Source organism: Lontra canadensis, unplaced genomic scaffold, assembly GCF_010015895.1.
Source record: "Lontra canadensis isolate GAN:19392208 unplaced genomic scaffold, GSC_riverotter_1.0 scaffold18, whole genome shotgun sequence".
NCBI lineage: Eukaryota > Metazoa > Chordata > Mammalia > Carnivora > Mustelidae > Lontra > Lontra canadensis.
In genome coordinates, this window is record NW_022631012.1 from 6,658,232 (window position 1) to 6,685,188 (window position 26,957).

The window sequence follows — 26,957 nt, forward strand, 5'->3', positions numbered from 1 at the left end:
CTGTTTGTGAATGACATCATCTTACATGAAAAAAACTTTAAAGAGTATGTATACAAAAAAAAATCGTAATAATAAAATAAGTTTAGTAAAATTGCAGGATAGAAAATCAACACAAAATCAGTTGTGTTTCTCAAGATGGGATTGGGAGGGAGACAAAGCATAAGAGACTCTTAATTTCACAAAACAAACTGAGGGTTGCCAGGAATTCAGGCGGGGGGGTGGGTAGGTAGGGAGAGGATGGTGGGGTTATGGACAATGGGGAAGTTATGTGCTATGGTGAGTGCTGTGAAGTGTGTAAACCTGGCGATTCACAGACCTGTACCCCTGGAGCTAATAATACACTATATGTTAATTTAAAAAAATCAGTTGTGTTTCCAAAAACCAACAATGAATACTTTGAAAAGGCAATTAAGAAACCAAGTCCATTTACAGTAGTATCAAAAAGAATAAAATTCTAGGAATAAACCCAACCAAAAGGTGAAAGACTTGTACTCTGAAAACTATAAAACATTAGTCAAAGAAATTAAAGGCAGAACAAAAGTAGAAAGACATCCTGTGATCATGAATTAAAAGAGTTAATATTAAGATGTCCATATTACTCAAAGCAATCTGCACAATCCCTATCAAAATGTCAATGGCTTTTTTTGTTTGTTTGTTTTTTGTTTTGCAGAAATAGAAAAATTCATCCTAAAACGCATTCGGAATCTCAAGAGACCTCAAACAGCCAAAACAATTTTGAAAAAGCAAAATAAAGGTGGAGACCTCACACTTACCTATTTCAAAACATACTACAAAACCTACAGGAATCAAACACTGTGATACTGGCATAAAGACAGACACATAACTAAATGGGACTCAGAAATAAACCCTTGCTTATATGCTCAAATGATCCCTGATAAGGGTGCCAAGACCACTTATGCGGAAAAGATGGTCTCTTCTACAAATGGTATTAGGAAACTGGATATCCACATGCAAAAGAGTAAAGTTAGACCTTATTTTACGACATATAAAAGTTACCTCGAAATAGGATAAAGCCCTAAAACTGTAAAACTATAAGAAGGGGAAAGCGTCAACACATTGGGTTTGGCAATGATTTATTGCATATGACATCAAAAGTACAAGCAAAGGGAGACAAACAGACTAAGCCAAAAACTTCTGTGCATCAAAGGACACAATCAACAGAATGAAAAGGCAGGCTATGGAATGAGAGAAAACACTAACAAATCATACATCTGATAAGGGGTTAACATCCAGAAAATATAAGAACTCCTACAATGCAACAACAAAAAAAAGTCAAGAAGTCAAATTTAGACACGGCCAAAGGACTTGGAACAGACATTTCTCCAAATATACGAATGATAAACATGCATATGAAAATATGCTCAACATCACTAATCATGAGAGAAATGCAAATCAAAACCACAATGAGATATTGCCTCACGCTCATTAGAATGGCCACCATCAAAATGAGTAACCAAGTGTTGGAAAGGACATGGAGAAATTGGTACCCTGTGTACTACTGTTGGTAGGATTGGGAGATGGTACAGTTGCTAGAGAAAATAGTATGGAGATTCCTCAAAACATTTAAAAAAATAGAACTACCATGGGATCCAGCAATCCCACTTCTCTGTATTTATCCAAAAGAATTTCTTTAAAGGATCTTCAAAGTACATTTGCACTTCCATGTTCATTATTCACAGCAGCCAAGAGGTGGAAGCAATTCAAATATCCCCTGATAATGAATAAAGAAAATGTGGTACATACATACAATGGAGTATCATTCAACCTAGAAAATCATTTTTTTTTTTAAGATTTTATTTGTCAGAGAGAGGGAGGGAGAGAGCACAAGTAGGGGGAACGGCAGGCAGAGGAAGAAGCGGGCTCCCCACTAAGCGGGGAGCCCGAAGCAGGACTCAAACCCAAGACCCTGGGATCATGACCTGAGCTGAAGGCAGACAGATTCTTAACCGACTGAGCCACCCAGGCGTCCCTCATTTAACTTAAGAAAGGGAGGAAATGCTATGACATGGTTGAATGAAGATATTATAAGTAACATAAGCCATCCACAGACAAATCTTATATGACTTCGCTTACAGTAAAGAACCTAAAGCAGTCAAATTAGTGAAAGCAGTAAGGAGAATGGTTACCAGAGAGCCGGGTGAACAGGAGAAATGGCTCAATGGGTATAGTTTCAGGTTTGCAAGATGAAAACCTTTCAGGGATATAACGTGCAATGTGAATATAGTTAACGCTACTAAATTATATACTTAAAAGTGGTTAAGATGATATATTTGGAATGGTTTTAGCCACAGTTTTTAAACTTAGGTTATAAATCTTAGTTTTGTTAAGCACTGAGCTGGGAAATGTACGAGAAAAGGATTTCCACCACAGGACACTTCCAGGTGGGTGGAACAGAGAACTAGGTGCCTGGCCCCAGCACAAGCACCACCCCACCATAGCAGTGGCTCCCATGGCCCCGGGAGAGCCCAGGCGCACTGAAGGGGACCAGGCTGCCCAAAGGGGAGCAGCTGCTGGTTACAGCATAGCCGGGTCCAGTCAGGTAGACTCCTCTGAACAGGCTGGGAACCAACTAATAGCTTAGAGAGCCTGCCATCAAGGCGAATCAGCCATTCCAAGCTGAGAAAGGGCAGTACCTTCTTGAGTGTCCCACCAGGAAAGCAGAAACACATGAAGAAAAGGAGGGCAGAAAAGGTGAAACCATGATTGACAGACGCAAACGCACAGACTTAAGACCCCCTTTTCTGGGACTTAAGAAGGCCATTTACTAGTGAAAGACAAATCTTATGGGGAAACAAAGGGCAAGAGAACAAACAGAAGGCAACACTTTGAGGCCAGTGATGGGGGACGAGGGGCGAGGCTTGGGCACCAAACGCCATCTCCGCTTGCTAATTCAAGCTGATTCAAAACGAAGTGAAGCTGATTCTGTTATTTTAAGTCTTCTTTATTTACAGTGTAAGTCTCCAAAAGGTCAAGGCAGTTTTATCTCTTAAATAACATGTCAATCATATAAAACAGCTAGAACCAAAGTAGAGAAATATATACAATATAATACATTAAGTATTTTCAATATTGTTAATTGAATTCTTCGTATTAAATTAAAAGAGAATATTATGATTTACAATGTCATTTCTCTAGTTAAAATCAAACCTGTCAAAAGACATAATGTACATTTTTTTACAAAACCAGCACAGCAGCATTAATAAAACTGCTCATGATTGTAATTTTTGTTTTCTATAGTACACTGCACCCGTGTTACAAAAACAAATAAGCAAAAAGGCGTTGCTCTAGATGGTTTGAATACTGTCTAAGTCAGTATGTTGACACTTGAGGAACAATGAATGGCCTGACCTATTTCACCACCAGGCTCATTCACAAGTTTCCATTCTGCTAGCTAAATAAACTTTCTGCAGGTAGATGGCTCTTCCTTGGCCGAATGCTAATCAGTAAAATGCCAAGGAGACGCCGACGCCACCAAAACCAATACAAACCTATATACAATACCCAATAAAAGCCAAAGCTAGAAAACCACTAATGGCTGGATCAAGAAAAAAATTATAAGCAGCATTTTGTAGGAAATTTTGAATGTCTACAAATTTAAATTATTCAACAAACTACAAAAGGGCTTGCAATAGCCGATTCCCCTTATTTTTCTCAGACTTGGGTAAGAAAAAGTAAATCTTTTTAATTTTTCCATAAAGTCTTGAGGGCATCAAAACCCTTCATATTTATAAATAAGATGTTTATACAATGCAACACGTTCACAGAGTTTTCTTGTGCTACTATCCATTTTCTCAGGATTTGTATTTTACTCTAAGGAAGAAAGTAGTAAGATTTCTTCCTCAGTCTTAACTTTTCAACATCAATATTCTCCAAACCTCAGAAGGGAACTCAAGGGACGTGAGTGGTCATTCAATGCTTAACACCAAGAAGCACAACACTGGAAGACCCTTATATACACATAAGGTAGCGGCCTCCACAAAAGCAGCTGGGGGTGAGGATATATATAGTTCGACTACTCACAAATTTACTTCCCTTTCATTAAGACATTTTAAAAGGACAGATCACCCTTGCAAGGTAGCAAGTATTGCTTGGGATCGTATTATACTGGAACTTCTTTAGCCTCCAAATTATCTAAGAGGCAGCAGTGCTTTAAAAAAGAGGTCTTCAAGTCATGGGCAGGGAAAACGAAATCAACGTGACACACACTACGGTCAGGAATTATTCCAGGGGAGGATTCCAGCTCCACATATTTGGTATTGAGACCAAAACAAAGAAACCACCTGACTACAGGGAAGGAAAGCTACCTTCTCCTGGGGAGTGCATGAATGAGGGTGCAGGAAATGGACAAATAATCCTAAGTATGCTGACTGCAAAAAAGAACAGAGACATTGTTCTGGACTGGAAAAGTTACATCCCATCCACCTGTTTCACTTCTGCAGGAGCCCATCCTTTTCTCGTCTGTAATATCAAAATTAAAACCACTAGTGTTCTGTGAGTTTCAAAAGGCACACCACGTTTATTTAAAAAGTGCTTAAAATTAGTCCTAAGACCTTGGTCAACTTGTTAACTAGTTCAAAACAAACCACGTATCCAATAAGCACCAAACACCAAACTAATGCTTTCCTTCTCTAAAGCAAACTTTCCAAAATGTTCCTATTTCACATACTCACAGTCTCTGTAACTGGAATGTACCCAGATTTCTTTGTCTTATTTTGTGAAAGTTACAGTAGAAATGTGCTATTAGAGGAAGCCTGAAAAGAGAACTTTATAAAACTTTATAAATCCCCAAATTACCCTTGTTAGGGAGAGCAGCCACGGGAAGTATTTGTCGTTCTGTTATTTCCTCAAGGTTAGTTTAGTACCGTCTCAGATCACTTTTAAACAAAGAAAAACTCTATTAAACAAGAAGTTCCTTACTACAAATATTTTATCTCTTAACATTTCTCAATAATCAGAACCGGCCGAGAAACTAGTGCAGAAAGTTAAGAAACAGATGTCCACGCTAGAAACCTCTTAGTTTTACAGATGTCATTTAAATCGCTATTTATATTGAAAAAGACACTTTACCTTTACAGAAAACAAGCAAGTGTTTACGTCTCACCCAATATCTTGGGTAAGGTCTAATTTATTTTTTCCATTAAAAAAAAAAAATCCTCAGTAATTCTCCCTTTGGGAAGTTAGTCACAATAGACCAATTTACTGTTTCCCTGAAAGTGGAGGAAAACCTAGAATATGAGCATGTGTGGTAAGTGAAGTTGAACATATTAATTGCACAAAAGTTATAAACAAGCTTAAAAAACAGCTCCAAAAGAAGGCTTACAGTTAATGGCTAGAGTCTCCTGTCACCCGCAGAGAAGACAGAACTTAAAACACAGCAAGCACACTCAAAAACTCAAAAAACACTCTTACCTTTAAGAACACAACAGGATTCCCAATTTAAGTCAAATGCCCCAATAAAACAAGAACAGACTGGGTCCATTTTTTTCACTGGCCATTAAGAGAGTCATTCAGAATTTTTTAAAGGTTTCAGAAAATCCGATAATAGGCAACATTATACTTTTATGTAAGAAACACAAAACAAATTCACCACCTCTACAAATGCTAAGTAAAGAGTATGTCAAATGAGACGCTGGGAAAGCCAAAATCTAGGAAGCATTATTTTCTTAACAGGACTGTTAACAAAACCAACACCCCATTTTTTCACCCTTATCTCCTCACCTCTGACCATACATTCGTCTTTAGCCCTGTGAAATGTGTCTGTATTTTAGCTGAAGTGGAAAAATGTTCATGCAACTTCCCGGCATAAGACAGCTAATCTGTACTTATCAAAAACCAAAGTGCAACGGCCCACACGACCACAGAACGGGAAGGCCTTGGCATACAATGGTGAATGTGATGAAGAAATAAAACATGTAGCTTATTTTTGGTCCTTTGTTCCGGGCCCCTTTCATTCACGGTCCATTTCAAAATCACGTGCTCCCTTTCAGCAGTTCAGACCTAAACCCGTCCAGTGGTCTGGAACCATCAGGAAATATTTGTCCATCGCTTCACAGAATCTAGTCCTGTACAACTCCGGAGAGACCACAGTTGGCATTTTGCCTAAGATTATAAAAGAGCAAAGAGAAAAAGCTGTTACGGAGCTGACCCGAACAGCTATGTTCTTTCATGACAACTGCTGTAAAGACACACACACACACACACATAACAGTCTCAGAAAGGAGGTAGGGGTGTGTCCACTATGCCACGTAACAGGGTCTTTCTGGTAGGAGTTTCTATTTTAAAAGACTGGCTCCCGGGGGCACCTGGGTGGTGCAGTCAGTCAGTCAGTCGAGTGTCCGACTCTTGATTTCGGCTCAGGTAAGGATCTCAGGGCCGTGACAGCGAGCCCAGAGTCAGGTTCGGCACTGAGCCTGCTCAAGATTCTCTCTCCATTTCCCTCTACCCCATTCCCCCACCTTCTACCTGACAAATAAGAGACCAGCTCTTGTCTAGAGATGAGAGATGTGTGAAAGCACAAATGGAGCCAGCAAGGCTCAGAGAACTTCGAAGATTTCAACTATTAATTAAAAACAGCCCCTTACTCAGAATATCTAGCTTTTTGGGGGGGTAACTTTTCATTCTGGCATTTTAACACAACTTGAAAACCAATTATTTCCCCACCTATGCAATTCCCTTTATTATTTGATCATTTTGGAAATGATAAAATCAGAGATAACCGCTTATTTTTTTAGGATTTAAAAAAGTACCCATTTCTTAAATGTTAACTGATAAGGAAGACAGGAGAATAATTTAAAGAATAAGCAAAACTTCTGCTCACCTTGTCCTCCTAAAATTCCTGTTGATTTCACAACCATCTCAAGCTTTTTGTCCCATGTAAATGTTCGAATATAATCTGTTACAGGAAGCAAGGTTAGCAGTACAGCTATGTTAGTAAATATAAGAAGATAACAACAGTAATTACTACTACTTCTATAATGTTTACTGAATGCTAACAATACTGCCAGGCACTGTCCCAAGGGTTTTTTCCATTTAATTATTTTAATCCTCCTAATAACGTCACAAGGCTTCCTTTATGAGTAACTTTTGAATACAGATATTTTTGGTAAAGATAATGAAATGAAAATGAGACACTGAACAGAAGGTAACTAAAATTTAAAAGCTATTGTTGAATTTTCAAATGAAAGTTGGTGAAAATATTTAATAAGCTATGACTAACCCGATTTCAGTATAATCATCAATTTACTCCGGCTTCAATCATGAACTGTAAGTAACATATGCTCACTGACTTACCTATAATTCCGACGACCAGCTCGTTGCTAGTATCATCTCGTCCAACCAGCAAAGAGTAGTCTATAATGAGGTGGCTAGAAAGAAAGTGGGAGTCACTACGGATCGAGGCTCTCAGCACGGCTTTGGAATGAGAACGGATATACAGAGGGTTGTCTCGAACCATCTTTAAGAGATTTTCATCCAGCAGGACCACATCACAACTCTCTTTCCCAGTATCGGTTTTTACATTTCTATTCCTAAGCGAACCCTTCAAATCAAAAACCTAGAAGAAAGAAAAATTTCCATCATTTATGCATGAGTTGCATAATTAATTAATGTAATAAACAGGAAATGCAAAAAGATTCCTTGTTGCCTATACCATTACACAGATTTTTAAATTTAATTTTAAAACTTAATCATAACTTATATAATTGTATTAAACATATTATATATTATATTAAATATATTACATATAAAATTATATATAAGGCGTGTATTATAATTATGCAAGACATAAAACAGATGATAATTCAATTCATCATTGAGAATTAACACCCAGGTATTCAGTTACTCAAACACTTGAAGAATAAACTAACCCACTTAATCAACTTTAAGATACATTAACAAATAACTCCAAAAATTTAACACTGGATCATAAAGCAGTTTAAAAACCAGATGCAAACAGTCTTAGGAAACTTATAGTTTTGATATCAAAACTCCACATAATACTAAGGTAGAAGTTAAATTTGGCTACCAAGTGAGGTTTAATACTATCGAATAAGGTGTTATTCTCTGATTCATTACATTCAGGAACCAGAAGTGCAAAAGGTTCCAGTAGCTAAATGGTTTGCACAGTTCAATATCCTTACCTGTGCCATCTTTCTCCCATAGAAAAGATTTTCCATGACAAGGAGATCTAACTTCTTCTCAGTGTTGTTTTGAGAATTCTTATAACCAATTCTGTAAACTCCAAGAATTTTAGCCAATGCAGTGGGCCTCTAAACAAGAAAATTTGTAATTTAATACCCATATCTGGAGTACCCATGTAATATCCAAACAAGATTTTCTATTAATATGACCAAAGGACTTTGAAAGAAACTTAAACCCTTAAATCTCAGAAGTAAAAACAGCAATGCCAATAAAAACATTAGATCCCATGTTCTCCCAAAGGATAATGCTTTATAATTTCTCAGTCACAAATTTTGTCATGACATATAATCTCCTCCCAAATATGCAATAAACCATAAATGGAAAAAAAACAATCTAATGACTCCTTTATAGACTTACTGGGAGGATCATTGCTAAATGTCAAGTGGGCAAACCTGACAGGCACTGGTTTTCTTTCTACCTAAGGACCAACACATGCAGGTCTCAACAAATATTTCCAATTTCTGTCTCGACAAAATTACAAATTATAATGTGCAGCTATTTTCATCCAATCGTAATGTTTCTACACACACACACACAAATTAAATGCAACCTGCTGGGGATTTCTTGGATCCTCACTGGCAAAAATGGGAAAGAGAGTTATGAGTGCATTCTATCAGAGCTCAATATCAAAAAAGATCCAGACACGTCCGGTCCCTATCTTAGCATGGAAAAAACTGCCACCAGGACTCTCAGGATGTGAAAAAGTCCAGAAAATTCTAATTACAGACCAACGTTTGGGATTTCTACCTTTTGTTGAACAGCATTTGTAATATAATTGAAGTAGTGCGGTGCGAAGTCGAGGAAAGACTGGACTTCCAGACGAGGCATCTGCTTCAAAATGAATCTGTCATCTAAAAGGCAGAAGCGTCATTGATGTTTATTCAGTCACAATATTTCCTGAGGTAACCTGTACTACATCATTCCAAATATCCCAAATGATGTCCCATCCCAATGACGTCCATCCCAAATGATATGTTTGCTTCATAGCTTTAAGGGAGATTTTCTGATATCACAGAGAACATTTTCATCAGAACATAGTTCTCAAGTAACAGAGGGCTCAAAGAGTTCTTGAGAATTATACAATCAAGAGGCCTCTACCTTTGACAGTACCAGACCTGAATTCATAACTAGATAGTCTACTTTTTAAAACTACTAAGTAAACTTCTGTAGACTCCTTTAACAATGCACAGTTATGAAAGTTAGGCAAGTCACAGTTATGAAAGCTCTTATCAAGCCACATTTTGCTTGACATTTGTTCCTGCTGCATTTTCTCGGATAATTTTGTTTTCAGGGTATGGAGAATAGAATGTGAAGTACAAATGGTCATCATCTTCTGTAAACCTTTGCAGGTGAAGAACCTGGCCCTCCTATTTTCAGGTTAAGTATTTGTATTTTTATCTTTGTCTCATCAGCTCTGAGGAACCCTTTTGAGTCTTCTAGAAGTTCTCCATTACAGTTTACATTTGTCGAAATCAGGACCAGAGACAGTTTAGTAAGGATCGAATCGATGTCTGTCTCTAACTGCACACCACATACCTGTATATTCTTTTAAATATTGTTACTACATCCTCTCCAGCAGAAAAACAGAAAACTTCATTTGCCAGCTGACTATATACAACCTCAGTTCAAGGGATTCACAAATTATCTGAGGGGGAAAGATGGCTACTACTCAACTCAGTGAGTAAGTGACTAAAAAGACGTACCCTCAGTTGCATAAAAGGCAGCTCCTGATTTGCCCCCGCGGGCCTGCCAGGGCGACGAGTGGGAAAGAGAACGAATGAAATCATCTTCACTGCTGCCCAGAATCACTTCGCGCATCTTGTGAAACTCTCCCGCGTAGTACAGGCGACAGTAAAACTTGGCATTTGCATCAGAAAATTCTATGAACAGAAGTGTTTAAAAAAAGAAGGAGAGGGGGAGGGCCTTTTGTGAATCAGAAATCTCTCTTCTGTCTTGCCCACTCCCCACACCCGACAAATCTGACCATTTCATTTTCTCCGAGATACCATTTCTCATGTTAAGTTTACACCCCTATTTATCACGGGTCTGTTAAAATGATTCTCAGGGAAGACTGAAAACCATCTAATGACCTTACAGAAAAATCAAAAATAAAATAAGACCCATTTCTAATTTTAAACTGGTTACTGTACTTTAATCAATATACTTTTACACCTTAAATTTTACTGTACTTATTATTCTAGATGATAAATTTTTGGCATACACACACAATTCTAGACACCTGGTCAAGGCTCTATGGCTCTAGATTACACAATAATTATTTAAACATTAGAAATTCAATTACACCTTATAAATTAAATTATAATTTAAATTAATTTCTTTATATATTAAATAATGTTTATTTTATAAACTAAATCTAGATTAAGTAAAGCTTATGTCAGCACACAGACAATATTCATTCCAAGAAACAGGATATTATCTAATATAATGCCAGAAGCCTTAAATAATAGTTTTCTCAATTACAGTCCCTGTCCCCAAACAAGTATTTTATCTCATACTTACGAAGCTCCACATGAGGATTTATAAGTTGTTTCTTTTGTGCATCTCCTCCATCTACCTCATCTAAAAAGTTTTAAGATCATTAGTAAAGTCAGTTTTCAATGGGTTATCAGTTCATTTTGTCTTTTTCCCCTGACATAACAATAGAAACTAATAAGTCAATTCTTGTTATCCTGGTCAAGTCACTCCCGAGCAAGAATTATGTGTACAATCAAACTTTACAAACTATTACAAAAATATAAGCACCTTTTGAAAGAGCAATTTCCAGATTAAAAATAGAGAATTCTGGTTGAAGAATAATTTTTCTTATATCTGATTCCTCTGATAACAATATACTGTCATTAAACTCTGCCTCTGAAACTAATAATATACTATATGCTAACTGGTTTTAAATAAAAAAAACAGATTAAAAAAAAAAACAAAATAATATACTAACACAGCTCTTTTGTCAAGTTCCCATTACTTCTTTATCAGTTTCTGACTGTTTTCCCTGTGTGTGGAATAATGCTTCTCCAACAGCTTGAAATGCTTTCTTTGTCATATACTAAGATATATACATATAATACATAAAATATACTAGTGTCTACTTCACAGCTATTTTTTATACTTGATTTGTGTGGCAGAGCTACTGCTAGATGCACTCTAATTATTACAAATTTGGAATATATGTCAAGAGCTAGAAGAAGTGATCCTCCATGTTTCACATTTCTAAATTATTTTTTTCAAAGCACCAATGTCTTCCAAGGATTACAGCCCAACAGAAGTCTATAGAATACTAAACAGATATCTTAATTACTAATGAAAATTTATTATGCTAACTTTTAGACTACTAATTCATGATCTAACCTAGAGGTTGCCAAACTCTTTCTGTAAAGGGCCAGATGGTAAGAATTTTATTCAGTCACAACTATTCAATTTATCGATATGACTCGCAAGCAGCCAATCAGTCAATGAATGGGCATGCTTCTGTTCCAATACACTTTACTTACAAAACAGGTCAGCACAGTTTACTGATGCCTGGTCTACCCCATATTCAAACACAATCAGGTAGATATATTTTTAAATATCAAAATGAAGGCAGACATCAATACCCTCAACCCTACAGAGACTGGGAAAGAAAGGAAATGTCTGAGTGGGTAGTGGAATGAAAACATTTAAGTATGCAACTACGAATTCCAAGGTGAGATCGATGTTTTACATGTTTAATGTCACTCAGTCCTCAATAAACCATGGAAGACATCACTTTTGCCACTTCACAGGTATGGAAACCAAGGATTTCTGATCCTTAGTAACACAGTAAGTGATAGCAATAATATCTAAAGCCAGTTGGACTCTACAAGTGCCATGCTTTTTCCACTCTGCCATACTGAGGTATGAGAAAAGAGTGAATGCCCCAGCAGTAAGAATTATCTATTCAAGGCTATAAAAACACAAGCAAGTAAAATAATCACAATTTGGTCTCCTTTCACACACCTTGAGGCTCAATGCCTTGACTCTCCGTCCCCTCCTTGCCCGTCTGCCCAACCTGGTAGTAAGCACTATCTGCTCCACGTAAGGTCTCTCTCTTCTGGGAAGAGAGATCAGGGCTTTTCCCTGCTGTCCCTCGGAAGAAGGACAGCATTCCAGAAGCCTTTTTGGCTAAAAATAAAAGGTAATATATTAAGTACAGGTCACTGCGGATGGAAAATGAAGATTTTCAACACATTCTTTTGTTAGTAGTAACCATTATATAAGGGTAATAAATATGAGTCACACTGATACTTTCATTTGCACAGACTACCATTCCACATGTTTTATGGGGTCTGGGGCTGGGTTATTAGCCAAGCACTTTTATTATCAGAAATATAAAAGAAAAAGCAATGTTCAGATAACTGTGTATCAAAATGTGAGAAATTCTACAGAACATCTTTCCAAAATATCTTTACATGGCAGTCATAATCTTTTTTTCTTTTAAAGATGTATTTATTTATTTAAGAGAGAGAGCACATGTGTGCACCGATGCAGGGAGGGACAGAGGGAAAGAATCTCAAGCAGACTCCCCACTGAGCACACAGCCCAAAGCGGGGCTCGATCCCACAACCTGTGAGATCATGACCTGAGCTGAAACCAAGTGTTGGAAGCTTAACCAACAGATCCACCCAGGCACCCCAGCAGTCATAATATCTTAAACAACAAAATTCAAGACTAAATTCTTCCATTATTACAACAGTTAATTAAACTAATACAGAGCAATACTATGATCTATAAGAACTCAGAGTTAAAAATAACATCTCGGTATCATTTGTGTTCCTATATTTTAACACAGCAAAATCTAAGATGTTTTCAGCATTTTTCAGAAATTAGTATAAGATGGCCAAAAATATTACTAAAGCTTACTCTATACTCTCATTCTTAGTTTGGAGTTTAGTATACTTATATCATCTATGTATGATCTATGAGCTTGGCATATATGATTCTAATCTTGTACATTTGCCATCTACAAAATCCACATAAAATATCACTCATAAAGTACTTAGTTAGGGTGGCAGACACCATTATGGCCTCCTTAATACCCAAGCCCATCTTGTTCCTTGATGAAAGAACTGCAATTTTGTTTGGGGCAGCAATGTGGAAAGCCCCAGAAAATGAATCACGATTTATAAAAGCAACAAGGGCAGTACTAGTCACTACAGTCCCAGTGTCCCTTGCAGAGAGGGGTGACTAAGAGACTCAGTTCTAGCCAACGAGGGGAAAGGGGAAGCCTCTCTATTCCTATTAAAGGAAACAGCTGCAGATTGTAGCTACCTCCCTTGTTTCAATTCCAAGTGGAGGCATGAACTGGTACATTCTGATCATGAGGAAAACTTAAGAGAATCATAAAGAAATCACTCCTCTCTTGTCATGACAATGCTGACTAGCTGAACCAATGCCAGCAACTGCCTGCCTCTGGACATTGCTATTTTACAAAAATATACTGTTTGTTTGAGCCTCAGCAGTCACTTGAGTTTTCTGTTATTTGTAGGGAGTATATTCCTGACAAAGCCAGAGAGCTGTGTTCAAATCCCAACTTCTTGCTACCTCTATAATCTTGAGCAGGTTACTGAAGTCTTAACTTTCTTTCCAAAAAATGGGGATATGTCAAATAACTCTTATGAGGTTATTGTGGGGATTAAAGAACAGGACCCGTGAAAAATTCTTTTCACAATGCCAACAATACTGTGAAAACTTTTTTAGAAGTCTCTCTTAGGGCACGTGGGTGGCTCAGTCAGTTAGGCCTCTGCCTTCAGCTCAGGTCATGATCCCAGGGTCCTGGGATCGAGTCCCACATCAGGCTCCCTCCTGAGCAAGGAGTCTGCTTCTTTCTCTTATTCTCCCCCTTTCCCTGCTCGTGCTCTCTCTCCCAAATAAATAAATTCTTTTTCTTAAAAAGTCTTTCTCAGCTTGTATAATTTCAACCGAAAGCTCTAAAAAGGCAGATTCTGCTTCTTTTTGCATAGACCTATGAATTTCTAGAAGTTTCAAATCTAGTAATAAGGTAAAGATCAAGGAAAAGCAAAATATTTACAAAAGAGGACATACAAACATTGTTTAATGCTTCTTATATCATAAAGACCAGAAGTAATAAATTCTTGCCAGCTGGCATTTCTTATTTAATGTTTTCTTCTTCAAACCATAATTACAAATAACACTAATAATAAGTGTTCCTCCATGTATAATCTTACTTGGCTGTGGTTCTGCTTCTGCTGTACGGTTTGTCTGTCCTCCACTGACCTCGGGTACTCTAATAGGGCTGCTACTCTTTGGTCTGCTATCTAAAGTACTGAACAAAAAAAAAAAAAAAAGGAAAAGTTAGCTTCATACAATTTGGAGAGAGAATGATTCCTACATTAATCTACTCCCCACCTAATCCCAATCACAGTATCCAAAATCTGATTCATAATTTATATAAACACAGGTTATTAACACAGAAGAAAAAGTCTTGAAATGTCTACTGGACTTAAGAAAAAGAAAGCAAAATACTGTAAATATAAAAGTGTATGGAAAATACATGAAAGCAGAGGCTTTTATAGTATCTCCCCAAGTTCATTAGAGCTATCTTAGCACCTGTAAGTCGAACAATTACAGAAAATACCAATTTCATATTTCTCAGGCTAGTTACCATGATAATAAATAAATCCAGATCAAATTTTGTCACATTAGTAAAGGTGTAAAACTTACTTCAATAAGAACCAAAATAATGAGCCTATGACAATTTCTGTCTAAATGTCTAAAATATTGAATATACCAAAAGAACTGGTGGGGGGCTTGGTTTTGTTTTTAAACTATTTGGGATCCTTAAGTATTATGGAAAATTCACAAATACTTTAAATTACAAACAAAGTAAAGCAGTAGGTTACTAATTTCACAAGTAATGAAAACAAGGAGAATTTAAAATGCTGAAAGTTTAAGTCTGCAATATATACTACACTTCTATGTCATGTGTCAGAAAACTGTATCCAAAGGCCCTGTTTAAGGCTTTTTGCTATACATGAATTTTGTTCTATCAATTGTTTGCTAAAGTTTGAGTGCCACTGTCAGTATCTTAGCAACCTTCACACTGATAATATGCTATAAAATAAAATTGAAGTATCAAAGCACGAGTGTTTAAAAAATGATACAGCCAAATGAAGTGAATTCTACTCAATCACGGATCACCTGTTTGTTGGAAGCCCTTCTTCGGCACTGCTCCGCTGAGTAGCTTTGGATAATTCCTCTAAGGCATTTCGGTATTCTTTACAACTTAGGGTAGAAATAGGTTGAAAATGTTAACTTAAAACATTAAGTTTCTCTTCAAAATATATCAGATACTTTAGAGTAAGTTCCACATTACAGAAATACAATCATTTTATGTGTCCATAATTAAACATATTTGAGTCAACTAACAAAAGTTATCAAGTAGAAGCCTCAAGAAGATCATCTTCACAGATAATAATGCAAAATACAAATCAACACATCAACCAGCATCAATATCCTAAACAATGATTGTGAAAGCCTACATATTAACATTTAGATCAAACATCTTCAGGGATAGAACAGGTAATTTAAAGTATAAAACTTCAGATGTTAGTATAATAGAACAGCAAGTAAAGGAACTTGAGAGTGCTTTTCTATTAAAAGGTACTGAACTTTAGGAAAAAAATCCAACTCTTGGACTAGAAGTCTGAGAGCCCTGATTTAGATATATCAGATGTCAGGGAACAAGAGAAGCATATATTATTTTTCAAGACATTAGAAGAAAGTGATTTCTACTGGAATTCTTCACAGTACAAAAGAAATTTTGTATTTGGTTGGCTTTCCTACCTTTCTTATCTATTAATGTAGTAAGACTAAGCAATAAAGAAGTAAATATTAATTTTCTAAAGGCCAAAAGTCAAAAACAAAAAAAGTCACATGGAATCTCCTAAAGAAAAGAAATTCCTCATAATCCAAACAGACTCTAAACTTCATAAATGCTAAGGCATATAAATCTATCTTACTTATTCCTATAAATCTAATGCCTACTATACCACATATTGTAGATATTCAAATATTTGCAGAATAAGCAGCCTCCTTGTAACCAATATAGAAAAAGAAAAATTTACATTTCAATGCCTTCCAGCAGAAAAAGAATTTAGTTAAACATCTTAGATTATACTTAAACTAAGTTCTACCACTACTGAGATATTGTTGTGATTAAAAAGCACTATCTTTTTAAACATAAGATATAAATATTTTTAGAGGCTTTTTTTTAAAGACACATGGTAACTGTTGGCATGTAAGTGGGTTAAGACATAGGAATGGCATTACTCTAGTAAGAAAACCTTACGTGCTATGTGTGAGAAGCAGGAAGGAAATTAAGAGTACAAAAGATACTCAGATAATGTGTTTTATTATATCAGTAAGTAAGCATAATAAGGAAGGGATACAATGGATATACAGTATAATAGAATGTTTAGAGGATATAAGGATAAGTAAGTAACTTGCCTAGTCGATTTAGTTAGAAGCTTGCTTAAGAATCATCCTATTGTTATTTGGGCAAAGAATACACTTTCAGACCCAAAGACAACAAGCTACATGCCCAAAGAATATATATTCTTGCTTATATTTAATCATTCCACCCTACTCTCTATAAAAGATCTAAAAATAAGGCCATTCACAAATATACATAAAATAGAAAGATCTAATCATAGGTGAAAGAGTCCCATGAAAATTACCTGAGAGCAAAAGCAATGATGGAGCTGGGTTCCTTCTCACAAACCGCAATGGGCACCCGTTCATGTTCATACATTAGGTAGTGTTTATCTGGATCACTGTTGAAATTTTTTAAATAAACCAGTAAGAACAAAATTAGCAGGAAATGACATATACAAACCACTAATACATTATAAGTAAATTTCAAGACAATTTTAAGTTAACTAAATATGACGCAATTATAAGACTATAATTAAGTAAACCAAAAGGTATGCAGAAACTGAACCAAACCAAACAGCCAAGGAAAATGTTATCAACAAAAAGTTTTTAAAGGCCACTGAAAAATCATCAGATTTAGTCTTCAAGTCTGAGGGTTCTGGATTAGTTATTCCAAACACTTTCCATGCTGCCAAGACTTTGAGCCATGTTCATTTCCAAAAGTATTTATAATGAACAGCAGAAGTGGGAAAGATTTTGTTCTACTCTAAGCCTGAAAGATGAGTTTTCTAGAAATTGTGGAAAATGTACCATGAGTCCAACAAGAAATAATGTAACACAAATGTTCTCCTATTATCATATGGAAACTCAAAGGGGTGACCATTTTAACCCCAATCTTGATCCCCGGACTTCCATCCTCCAGCCCCTAGAGAAGCATTCATTCATCTGTGTAATAGCTATGTACTGAGCACCCACTGTACCGGAGACACAGTATTAAGAAAAACTAATACTGAGCCCCTAACTTGGACAAGATGTTAACAATTCAGAGGTGGGAAAAAACAGGCATGGTAGAGTTTATAGTACAGTAAGTGAAAGAAACAAACAACCCTACGAATAAAAACAATCACCTTCTGTGGTATGTTTCACGAGGGAAACATGAGTTACAGAGTTTGTACCAAAGAGACCTCATCTGGCTAGGGCAGGGAGCTAGGAGGAGGGTCTGAAGTTTTCCTGAGGAAAAATTCAAGGAGTTAATGACTAAAGAAGAAAATGAGGGTGTGGGCAAAGGCCATACAACAGGTGGGACAAGAACCCACTCAAGAAATTATGATACTGGAGTGGGAAGCAGAGAAGACAGGGACCCTCACAGACTGTAGTATGAATGCTACACATCCCCTCCCTGAGACGGGGAGTTCCCAAGAGCAGTGATTTTCCTTATTAATCTTGTTCTACATCCTCGGGCACCAGAGCTAGCACTCAGTAAATTTAAATATTGACTGAAGAAATAAATACAAAAGTCAGTTAAGAACAAAGGTCCTTATTAACAAATGTCCACCTTTTGGATACACTTGAGTAGCATTTGATGGCTACACAGATCAGCCAGTGGGGAAAAAAACAAACTCTCACAGCCAGCCTATTTTCTTTCCAACTCAGAAAACCCTATACAAACAAGATCTCATAAAAACTTGTATGGGTCACTGTAATACATCACCACTGACAGAAAAGTACCATGTTCCATTAAGTTATTAGGTCAATAATGTCATCTTTACATACAACTAGTAATATGTTTCTATGATTATGGGATCAATAGATGTAGCAGTGTATCTTTAATATATATATATATAAAGATATATATATATGTATAAACAATTATTTTCAGAATCAATAATCTTAAGCATTAAGCAACATTATAATGCTTTTTTCATCCACTCATCTACTATGTAATGATGATTAATTACTACATAATAATTCTACAAATTACATTATACCAAAAGACATCTTTTACTATGATGAAGTGTAATTTATGATTGAAAAGTATATATACAATTAAATAAATATATCTAAATATGGAGAGAATAAATCTATACAAAGAGGTTTTTAAAATTAAGTGAAAATAAAACCACTCAACAACAGCCACTGACATTTAAAATACTTACAAAGGAAATGGAATAGGGTTATAGCTATTTCCTGGAAGCAAATTTGCAAAGATGGCTTTCATGGTTGATTTTTCCTTCACTTGGCTGTCTGTGGATCCCAGCAAATGTCCATCAAACACATCTAGGATAAAAAATATGCTACTTACATGTTAATATTCAGAAAGAGTAAAAAGAAAAGGAAGTATCAACATTATTTCTTGTCATTCGTGGAACACAGACATATGCACACCATAATTACCAATTAAGGTACAAAATTTCTCATCTAGGAATAAGGACTCTTTGAGGATGAAAGAAGCAGCAATAGTGAAGAAGCATACACAGCACTGATTCCAAGAAGCACTCTGTTTGTTCTACGTCTGACCCTCTCTGAAACTTGCATCATCCTATAATCGACGGCTTCCCATTGCAGGGGCCGGGCAGCAGCCACAATGTAAGTACTGCCTGAGCATGTGTGCACTTAGCCATAGCTCTTCTTGTCATCACTTCACCTCAGTTATATGTGCTGTCGTCATTACATCATAGTTTAATTGCAATTTTAAAAGTTATTTTTAAAGTTTACAGTACTTAAGTAGTTACTGCTTAAACAGAAAGCAAGGAAAGAGAGAAGCGAGGCAAAAATTTGCTATTAGTGAAAGAAACAGCTGTTGTTGGAGAAATGGCTGTAATTTCTCTTATTTTCTTACAAGGAAATAACGAGAAAGTGTGCTTTATGGGACTCAAGAAAGTAATAACCCCAGAAAACAGGAATCAGGGTAACATTCTGTTACTGAGATATTTATATGTCAACTAGTGCAGCTGAAGAAGTGATATAGTAAAAAGCTCTACCTAAAATAGCACTTTTTTTTTTTTTTTAATTTTAGAGATAAAGATAGAGAAAAAGAGAAGCACACGTGCCTGAGAGGAAGGAGCAGCAGAGGGAGGGGAGAGACAGAATCCACAAGCAGGCTCCCCAGCTGAGCTTGGAGCCCAGTGTGGGGCTAGATCCCAGGACCCTGAGATCATGATCTGAGCCGAAACCAAGGTTGGACACTTAACCAAATGCGCCTCCCACATGCCCCAATAGCACTTTTAATAAGCATAAAATTTACAAAATCTGAGAAATAAGAAAGCATTGTATCAAAGCATTTGTGGTGCTTTCCTTTTCTGGATCAAGTACAGTAAAAGTGACTTCAACTGCACCTTCAGAGCTGCTGGCTGTGTCGAGGTCAGGGGGCCCTGCCCCCAGCTGTTCAGGCATGACCTCTGGTGGAGTAGGCAACTGGAGATGGGTAGAACTGGTGGAGCTCTGACTGGACAGGGTTGTTAGGAAGCGATCCTCTAAAGAAAAACAAACTTAAGTGAGTCATTTAAAAATGATGACCCCATGTCTACCTAATAGGAAATTTTTTAAATGTCAACTCATATTTCTACTTCCTAAACCAAAGAATTTTAGCTTCCTAAAAATTATCTAGGCCCTTTTAGCACATATTTTAGAAACAGATACAAATATCCAAACAGGTTATATGATTTGGTCACAGTCAGGTCTTAGTGACAACACTGTGACTGGCAACCCAAGTCTGATTCCAATCCAATATCCTTTCCCACTAGGCCATAATAGCTACCTAAACACTAGTCCATTCAGTTTTACCAGGGCACCATTGGGGAAAAAATCACATACTCACTCTCAGGGGGAAAGTTCACTTAATTATAATAGAAATGCTAAGAATTATGAGTTGAGTTCATATTAGACTGCCTTAGACAAAGGCAGTCTAAGGAAATTTCCCTACAAATTTTCTAAGATGGCATCAAGTTATTCAATGAAATACTGTGAAAGACAACTTAGATCTAGGAAAGATTTTAGTAACATAAAAAACATAAATTAAACTTTCTAATGTTTTTGCAGTCAAACCTGATGACTTTGGAAGAGGGAAAACAAAAATCCAATTTCCTTCTGTTCTTTGCTCTTCCGCTAACAGCAGCCATCTCTATAAATCGTGCATTTCTTTATCCTAATTTATTTTCTTGCAATATACTTTATGCTAATCTTAAACTGACAGTGCTAACAATACTCTACAGGAAGGAAAACAAAGTCTAGAACAACTATGTCAGAAAAAATTCTCAAAATTAGCCACTGAAATGACCTACAGACCAAGAAATTTCTTTAAATCCAATAGCAAGTGATCACCAGACTCAAGCACCAACCTTTTTCTCCATTTTGAAGTCCTGGAGAAATATTTCTTGGAGCTGCATCCATCGCACTTATCTGTAGAGAAGTAAATACTTTACTCTTAAGGAAACATTAAAATCACATTTTTAAAACTTTCTTAAGAATTATTAAGACACTCAGCTTTTTTGTGGGTTATAACTTTTGATTTTTACCTTATTAGAAATTAAAACTGAATGTTTTAGAATATGCATTAATTCATTTTTTTGCATTAATTCATTTAAAAATAAGCTCTTACAAGTCAACATAAATAACATTTTTAAATTAAAAAATAGCTATTGACCAAAAAAACTGGTCAAAGTGGCATTGTTTTATACTTTTGCAAATACTTTTACACTTTTGCAAATACTTTAAGTATTTTGCAAATACTAATCTATTGAGCTATATTATTATGATTGAAGAGTATAAAGAAAATCTAGCCCCACATAAATATGCAACTGAAAAAGGGAAATCATGTAGGGCCCTCAAAAGGGACTTTAAAAACCCCCAGGGGTCCTTGAACTACACTTGGAGAATGTGCTCTAAAGAGTAGCTCACTTCCTAGCATTAAGGCATCTAAAAACTACTCATGATTACCCATTAAACTTAGTAATCTTTTATTATCCACTGGATAATGGGATAATATCCATTATCATCCCATATCCAGTAACATATATTTCAAATCACTATAAACCCTGTATACAATTTGATTAGAAAATCATTTCTTAGATGGTTACTTAGAACATTCTTAGATTTGCTCACCATACCAGAGAGACCTCCCTGGCCCTAGTCACCCTCAATAAAATAACTGACCACCAGCCACTTCCTTAGCAAGACTCTCCATTTCCCTTATTTTATTTTTTTCTTCATAGCCTTTTTCCCATTTGTTTTTTAAGTTTATTGTTCACTGGTTTATTGTCAGTGTCCACCTCATTAGACAAATGTTCCACAAGGATAGTAACTATGGCCTTTATTCAGAACTATATGCCTTAAACCTAGAATAGTGCCTGAAAGTACTCAAAAACTAGTTACTGAATTAAAGTACAGGCAGTGCTACAGATTTTCACATCAACTTTCAAACCTTCAAAAAGATGACCATCTACTGAATGATTTTGTATTTTCAATTCTGTGTCTACCTATTATAATTAAAGGTCTTACACCGCCAGCTTTGCAGTTTCTTCAGTGAGCAAATGAAAAAGCCACTACAGCTAATACTAATGGTGTTAGCCATTGATAACCCTAGATTACTTGGCAAATACTAGTTACAAATTGTCTTCGGTAACTCTTACTCTTACTCTCACCTAAATTTTAAGGAAAAGTGATTCCTACACAGTTGTTCCTGAGACAAAAAAGAAGCATCAAGATCTAAGGCACTTGAATTTATCATTTTATGGAAATACTTCTCTACAGATACTATACATTTGTATAAAAAAAAAAATCTCTCAAAGTCCCTCATCGTATGAGTATATTAAGCCCTTATGGGGTGCCTGGGTCACACGGTTGGTTAAGCATCCAACTCTTGGTTTCAGCTTGGGTTGTGTTCTCAGGATCATGAGATCAAGCCCCACAACGGGGTCCGTGCTCAGCGCAGAGTCTACACGAGACTGTCTCCCTCTCCCTCCGCCCCTGGCCCCTGCATGTGCTCTCTCTCTCTCTCTCCCTAAAATAAAAAAATAAAATCTTTTTTTTTTAAAAAGAATAGCAAAAAAAAAAAAAAAAAAAAAAAAGGAATAGTAAGCCCTTACATTATAATGACATTAATAATTTATCAGAAAACATGGTTCATGTAATAGGCAGAATTCTAAGATGGCCCCCCAAAGTCCTGCCCCCTGGTATACACAATCCCCTTTCCCGGTTAGTCAATTAAAACACTGATTTAAATACTGCTGCTGGGAAGGGATTCTGCAGATAGATTTAAGGTCCCAAACTGGTTAACATTAAAATGGGGAGGGATTATCCAGGTAGTGACCTAATCACATAAGTCCTTCAAACCTGTGTCTAGAGGTCAGAGAACAGGAATTGGGAAATTAGAAGCATGTGTTGTTGTAAGCCTTGAAGATGAAAGGGGGCTCATGCAGGCATGCGGGCAGCCTCTAGGAGTTAAGAATGAGCTCTGGTCACCTGCCAGCAACAAAAGTGGGACCTTTGACCTCTAACCACTAGGAATTAAATTCTGCCAACACCCTGGATGAGCATGGAAGATGACCCTGAGCCTCAGGTAAGATAACGGCCCTGGCTGAAATCATGACTTGAGCTATGTGAGACTGAGCAGAGATCCCAGACACACGGTACCAGACGCTGGCCCCCTGAAAAAGATAAACTTGTGTGTTAGGTCACAAAGTCTGTGGTAATTTGTGATACAATAAGACAAAACTAATACAGTTAGGAAAAGCCAACTAAATCAATGTGCAGAACAAACCCAATGCTAGGTCCCTTAAGAAAAACTTCCTGCTTAAACACAGAGATAAAAAAACACACACACACAAAACTACATAGTAAAATAAATTAGAACTCTATCATATACTCAGAGCATCCCTAACTTTTCCTTTATGGTACCTACTGCCACCATGATGCTGTTTCCAGTGATGCCTACAGAGAGTGGCTTTTGATAGATGTTTGAAATGAACAAACAATTGTATTTAAAGCAAGATAAAAATTAATCTAGGCCATGTCTCTTTGAAGCCTTACACCTGCAAAATGAAAGACTCTATCTAATATTATTAAAACCACGTATTAAATTACCACTTGAAAGTGTCTTAAGTGAAATTAACTGTAATACTTATATCAACGAAAGACCAAAAATGAGACCACATTTCTTTACCTTGCTTTCTTCCCCCTGTCTCAGTCTTCCAGGACTTGGAGGAACTGAAGGTCGCTTTCGACCCTTTTCCTGCTGGAAAAGGTCCTGTAATCTATAATTAAAGGGTTGTGGGGGGAGAACATAGTTTGTTTCTAATATCCTGAATAAGGTATACAAATTTTCTCTTTACAATTGTGAAACCACAATAATTAGATTCTCCTATTCCAATTGCAATAGTTATTAAAATTATACATAACTTTATTTCTAACCAACTACTCAAGAGCTGTGAGTGATATGACAGTAGTTATAAAAGAGTAACAAGTTATTGTAAGAGACAGCATAATGTAACAAAAAAAACAAAAAACAGGAGCATTAGAGATGAAGAGACCTCAGCTCAAAACCCAGCTCTGACAATTAATAACTATACAGCTTGGGGGAATGCCTTAGTCTTTAGAGCTTCTGTAAAATGGAAACAGTATATACACTGTAGGATTCACAAGACCAAATAAAAAACTGAATGTCCATCTAGGACTTACTCACTGCCTAGCATAATGCAGATGTTCCATAAATAAATGCTATAATAATTCAATTGAACTTTTAAATAAGCATCAGAGGGAAATATTTCCCCCAATAAAAATTTACATAAAGGTCTAAGATACACATAATAATATATTTGAAAGTCCTGGCCTAAAAACCAATAATCACTCCACAGCATATTAATTAAGGTATATTATATTCAATAAGCACACACACTCTTAAGTATCTGAAACAGCACTGAATGCTACTCTCATCTGTTTTTTTATCTTTACAAACCACCTGAAGATTAGCATATATGTTTTAAATGATGAAGGGGAGGTGTTGACAGAAAAATAAAAACTTCTACAATTTGAGAATTAAATGTAGCATCACAATAAAGGCCTTTCAATTAAAAACATCATGGCAGGGAGCCTGGGTGGCTCAGTGGTTTAAGCCTCTGCCTTCGGCTCAGGTCATGATCTCAGGATCCTGGGATCGAGCCCCACATCGGGCTCTCTGCTCAGCAGGGAGCCTGCTTCCCTTCCTCTCTCTCTGCCTGCCTCTCTGCCTACTTGTGATCTCTGTCAAATAAATAAATAAAATCTTAAAAAAAAAAAAATCATGGCAGAGCAAATTTTGCAAAAACATTCAGAAAAGCACCAGACGGTAAAGCACACCTGTTATTCCAAGCTTGCAGCACTTCGCAGAGACTTTGCTTCTTGGCAATGAGGGACTCAAAGACAGACTGCAGCTGCTGAGGGGTGTCCACTGAGGAAGACATGAGCCTCGCTTGCATCTTCTCGATCCAGTTCTTGAACTCGCCTTCCTCCATCTACAAGGAAAGAAACAATTCCAGCCGCCTGAAACCCACCCCTAAAGAAACTTCTGATAAGTTTTTTAACTTTTGAGCTTCTGTCAAAGAAATGAATGACCTCTTTTTGTGCAAAGATATCTTCCATTTTTTCTTCTCTCGTTTTGCTAAATGTATCCGTTTTCAAAGATGCAAGTCTTTCATCAACAGCAAGATACACCTGTGAAACTCTAAAACATAAACGTTAAACATCTTAGAAAAGTTGGAATTAAATATTCTAATCTCACATAGAAAAACAACACACAAAACTTTTTATTTTATGAATTAAGAATAATACACAATTGTGCTACACAAAAAAGACCTAAGAGGATGTACATCAAAGTTTCAACAGCTGTTATGTCTAAGAGAGTTTGATTTCTTTTTTATACTTTTTGCAGTCTACATTTTTTTTTTACATCGGACATATATAACATATATTTAGAAAAATAGTTATTTATGTTTTCAAAGAAAGCTAAATGAACAAACCTGATATTTTAAAATATGTGTACATTAGAGACAGATGTCTATATACACAAAAACAGATGATCAAAGAAAGTAAAACTTACTTTTGAAAGAAGTCCTTCAGGTCCTGAAGAAGGGACACTTTTAATGGGGCCTGACGTTTAATGAATATTTTGGGGAGTGGAACACATACTTCGAGAAGCCGAATGGGAGAATAACTGAGAGAAAAAAAATACAAACAGTAGAAAAGTAAAAAAATTTTAACATCTTGAGTAGAGATAAACCTAAATTCTATGAGGTACAAGACAAAGTTTCTATAATACAGCATTTTAAAACAATTAAAAAAATACTGAAGACAATGTTCAACCATTATAAATATCCTCCCCAATTCTGGAAGGGTTTGTCCTGTTTGTTTCTTCACTGTACTGTGACCTCATCATGTATCGCCTAAAGCACAACTGGGATATAAACCTTTAAGAAGGGGAGGAACCCCTTCCTACAGTTTGCCTAGAAGCAGGTCACCTTCCCAGCTCCTGAGGATTCCTCGTGAGTCTTTCATCCTCATGAGTCCCTTAGGAGACTTTCTACCCGTGAGTTTCTGTTGTCTAATAAATCTATCACCCATCCAGGCAGTAGATTCATGTTTAAAGCTCTTGCTTCCAAAAGGAAATAAGCTTATCTAAGTATCAGTATTTCCGAAGTACTATTTTGTGTCAGAGTTGTTTTAGGGGCTGAGGATATAGCACTAAACAAGAGCCAGAATTACTGCCCTGGTGAATCAGGAAGAAGGAGACTTGGGCAATAAACAAAGAGTTCAAATATCTATTATATCAGACAGTAAGTGCTCTAGAGAAAACTAAAGTAAGCAAGGGAAGTAAGCAGGGAGTGCTGGGCATGAGGAGTCAGGGCAGGAGCAATAGAAACAAAGACCCATAGGACTGGTCAGAAAAGCAGGCAGATAGCTGGGGAGTGGAGGGGCGGATCAGGGAGGGAAAATCAAGTACAAGCCTCCCAGGCAAGATCCTACCTGATATAAAGGAGGCTGCAGTGAGGGGACAGGCATAAGTGAGGGGACAGAAGCAGGAGGTGAGAACAGAGAGGTACTGAGCAGCCAGAGCACATAGGAGCTCACAGGCCCATAAACGGGCTCACTGAAACAGACACCCATGGAAGGGTCTGCAGCAGAGTGGCCTGAGCCGATTTTCACTTAACAGAATCACCCTGACTACTGTGTTGAGATCAGACAGCAGGAGGCAAGCCAAAGGATAACTGAGTGAGCCCACTGCAGTACTCTAGGGAAAGGCAACAGAGGCCCAGCCCAGAGTGGCAGTGGTGGAGATGGTCAGA

General features: G+C 36.7%; 1 protein-coding gene across 7 annotated transcripts in view; it reads right to left on the reverse strand.

Moving 5' to 3' along the window:
- Positions 1-5,869: 5,869 nt before the first annotated feature.
- Positions 5,870-26,957, reverse strand: part of PIKFYVE (phosphoinositide kinase, FYVE-type zinc finger containing) — a 74,161-nt gene continuing 53,073 nt past the window's right edge. For all 7 annotated transcript variants that reach the window (XM_032859936.1, XM_032859938.1, XM_032859939.1 and 4 more), the window contains 18 exons: positions 25,715-25,828; positions 25,231-25,339; positions 24,976-25,130; positions 23,804-23,894; positions 20,982-21,042; positions 19,980-20,117; positions 18,801-18,921; positions 16,950-17,045; positions 15,412-15,495; positions 14,439-14,536; positions 12,211-12,375; positions 10,741-10,800; positions 9,924-10,100; positions 8,968-9,071; positions 8,160-8,288; positions 7,312-7,573; positions 6,839-6,913; positions 5,870-6,120 (listed from right to left, as the gene is read on the reverse strand). In XM_032859936.1, coding sequence (XP_032715827.1) covers positions 6,005-6,120; positions 6,839-6,913; positions 7,312-7,573; positions 8,160-8,288; positions 8,968-9,071; positions 9,924-10,100; positions 10,741-10,800; positions 12,211-12,375; positions 14,439-14,536; positions 15,412-15,495; positions 16,950-17,045; positions 18,801-18,921; positions 19,980-20,117; positions 20,982-21,042; positions 23,804-23,894; positions 24,976-25,130; positions 25,231-25,339; positions 25,715-25,828 — 2,155 coding nt within the window. In that variant the 3' untranslated portion in view covers positions 5,870-6,004. The remainder of the gene's footprint in view (positions 6,121-6,838; positions 6,914-7,311; positions 7,574-8,159; positions 8,289-8,967; positions 9,072-9,923; positions 10,101-10,740; positions 10,801-12,210; positions 12,376-14,438; positions 14,537-15,411; positions 15,496-16,949; positions 17,046-18,800; positions 18,922-19,979; positions 20,118-20,981; positions 21,043-23,803; positions 23,895-24,975; positions 25,131-25,230; positions 25,340-25,714; positions 25,829-26,957) is intronic.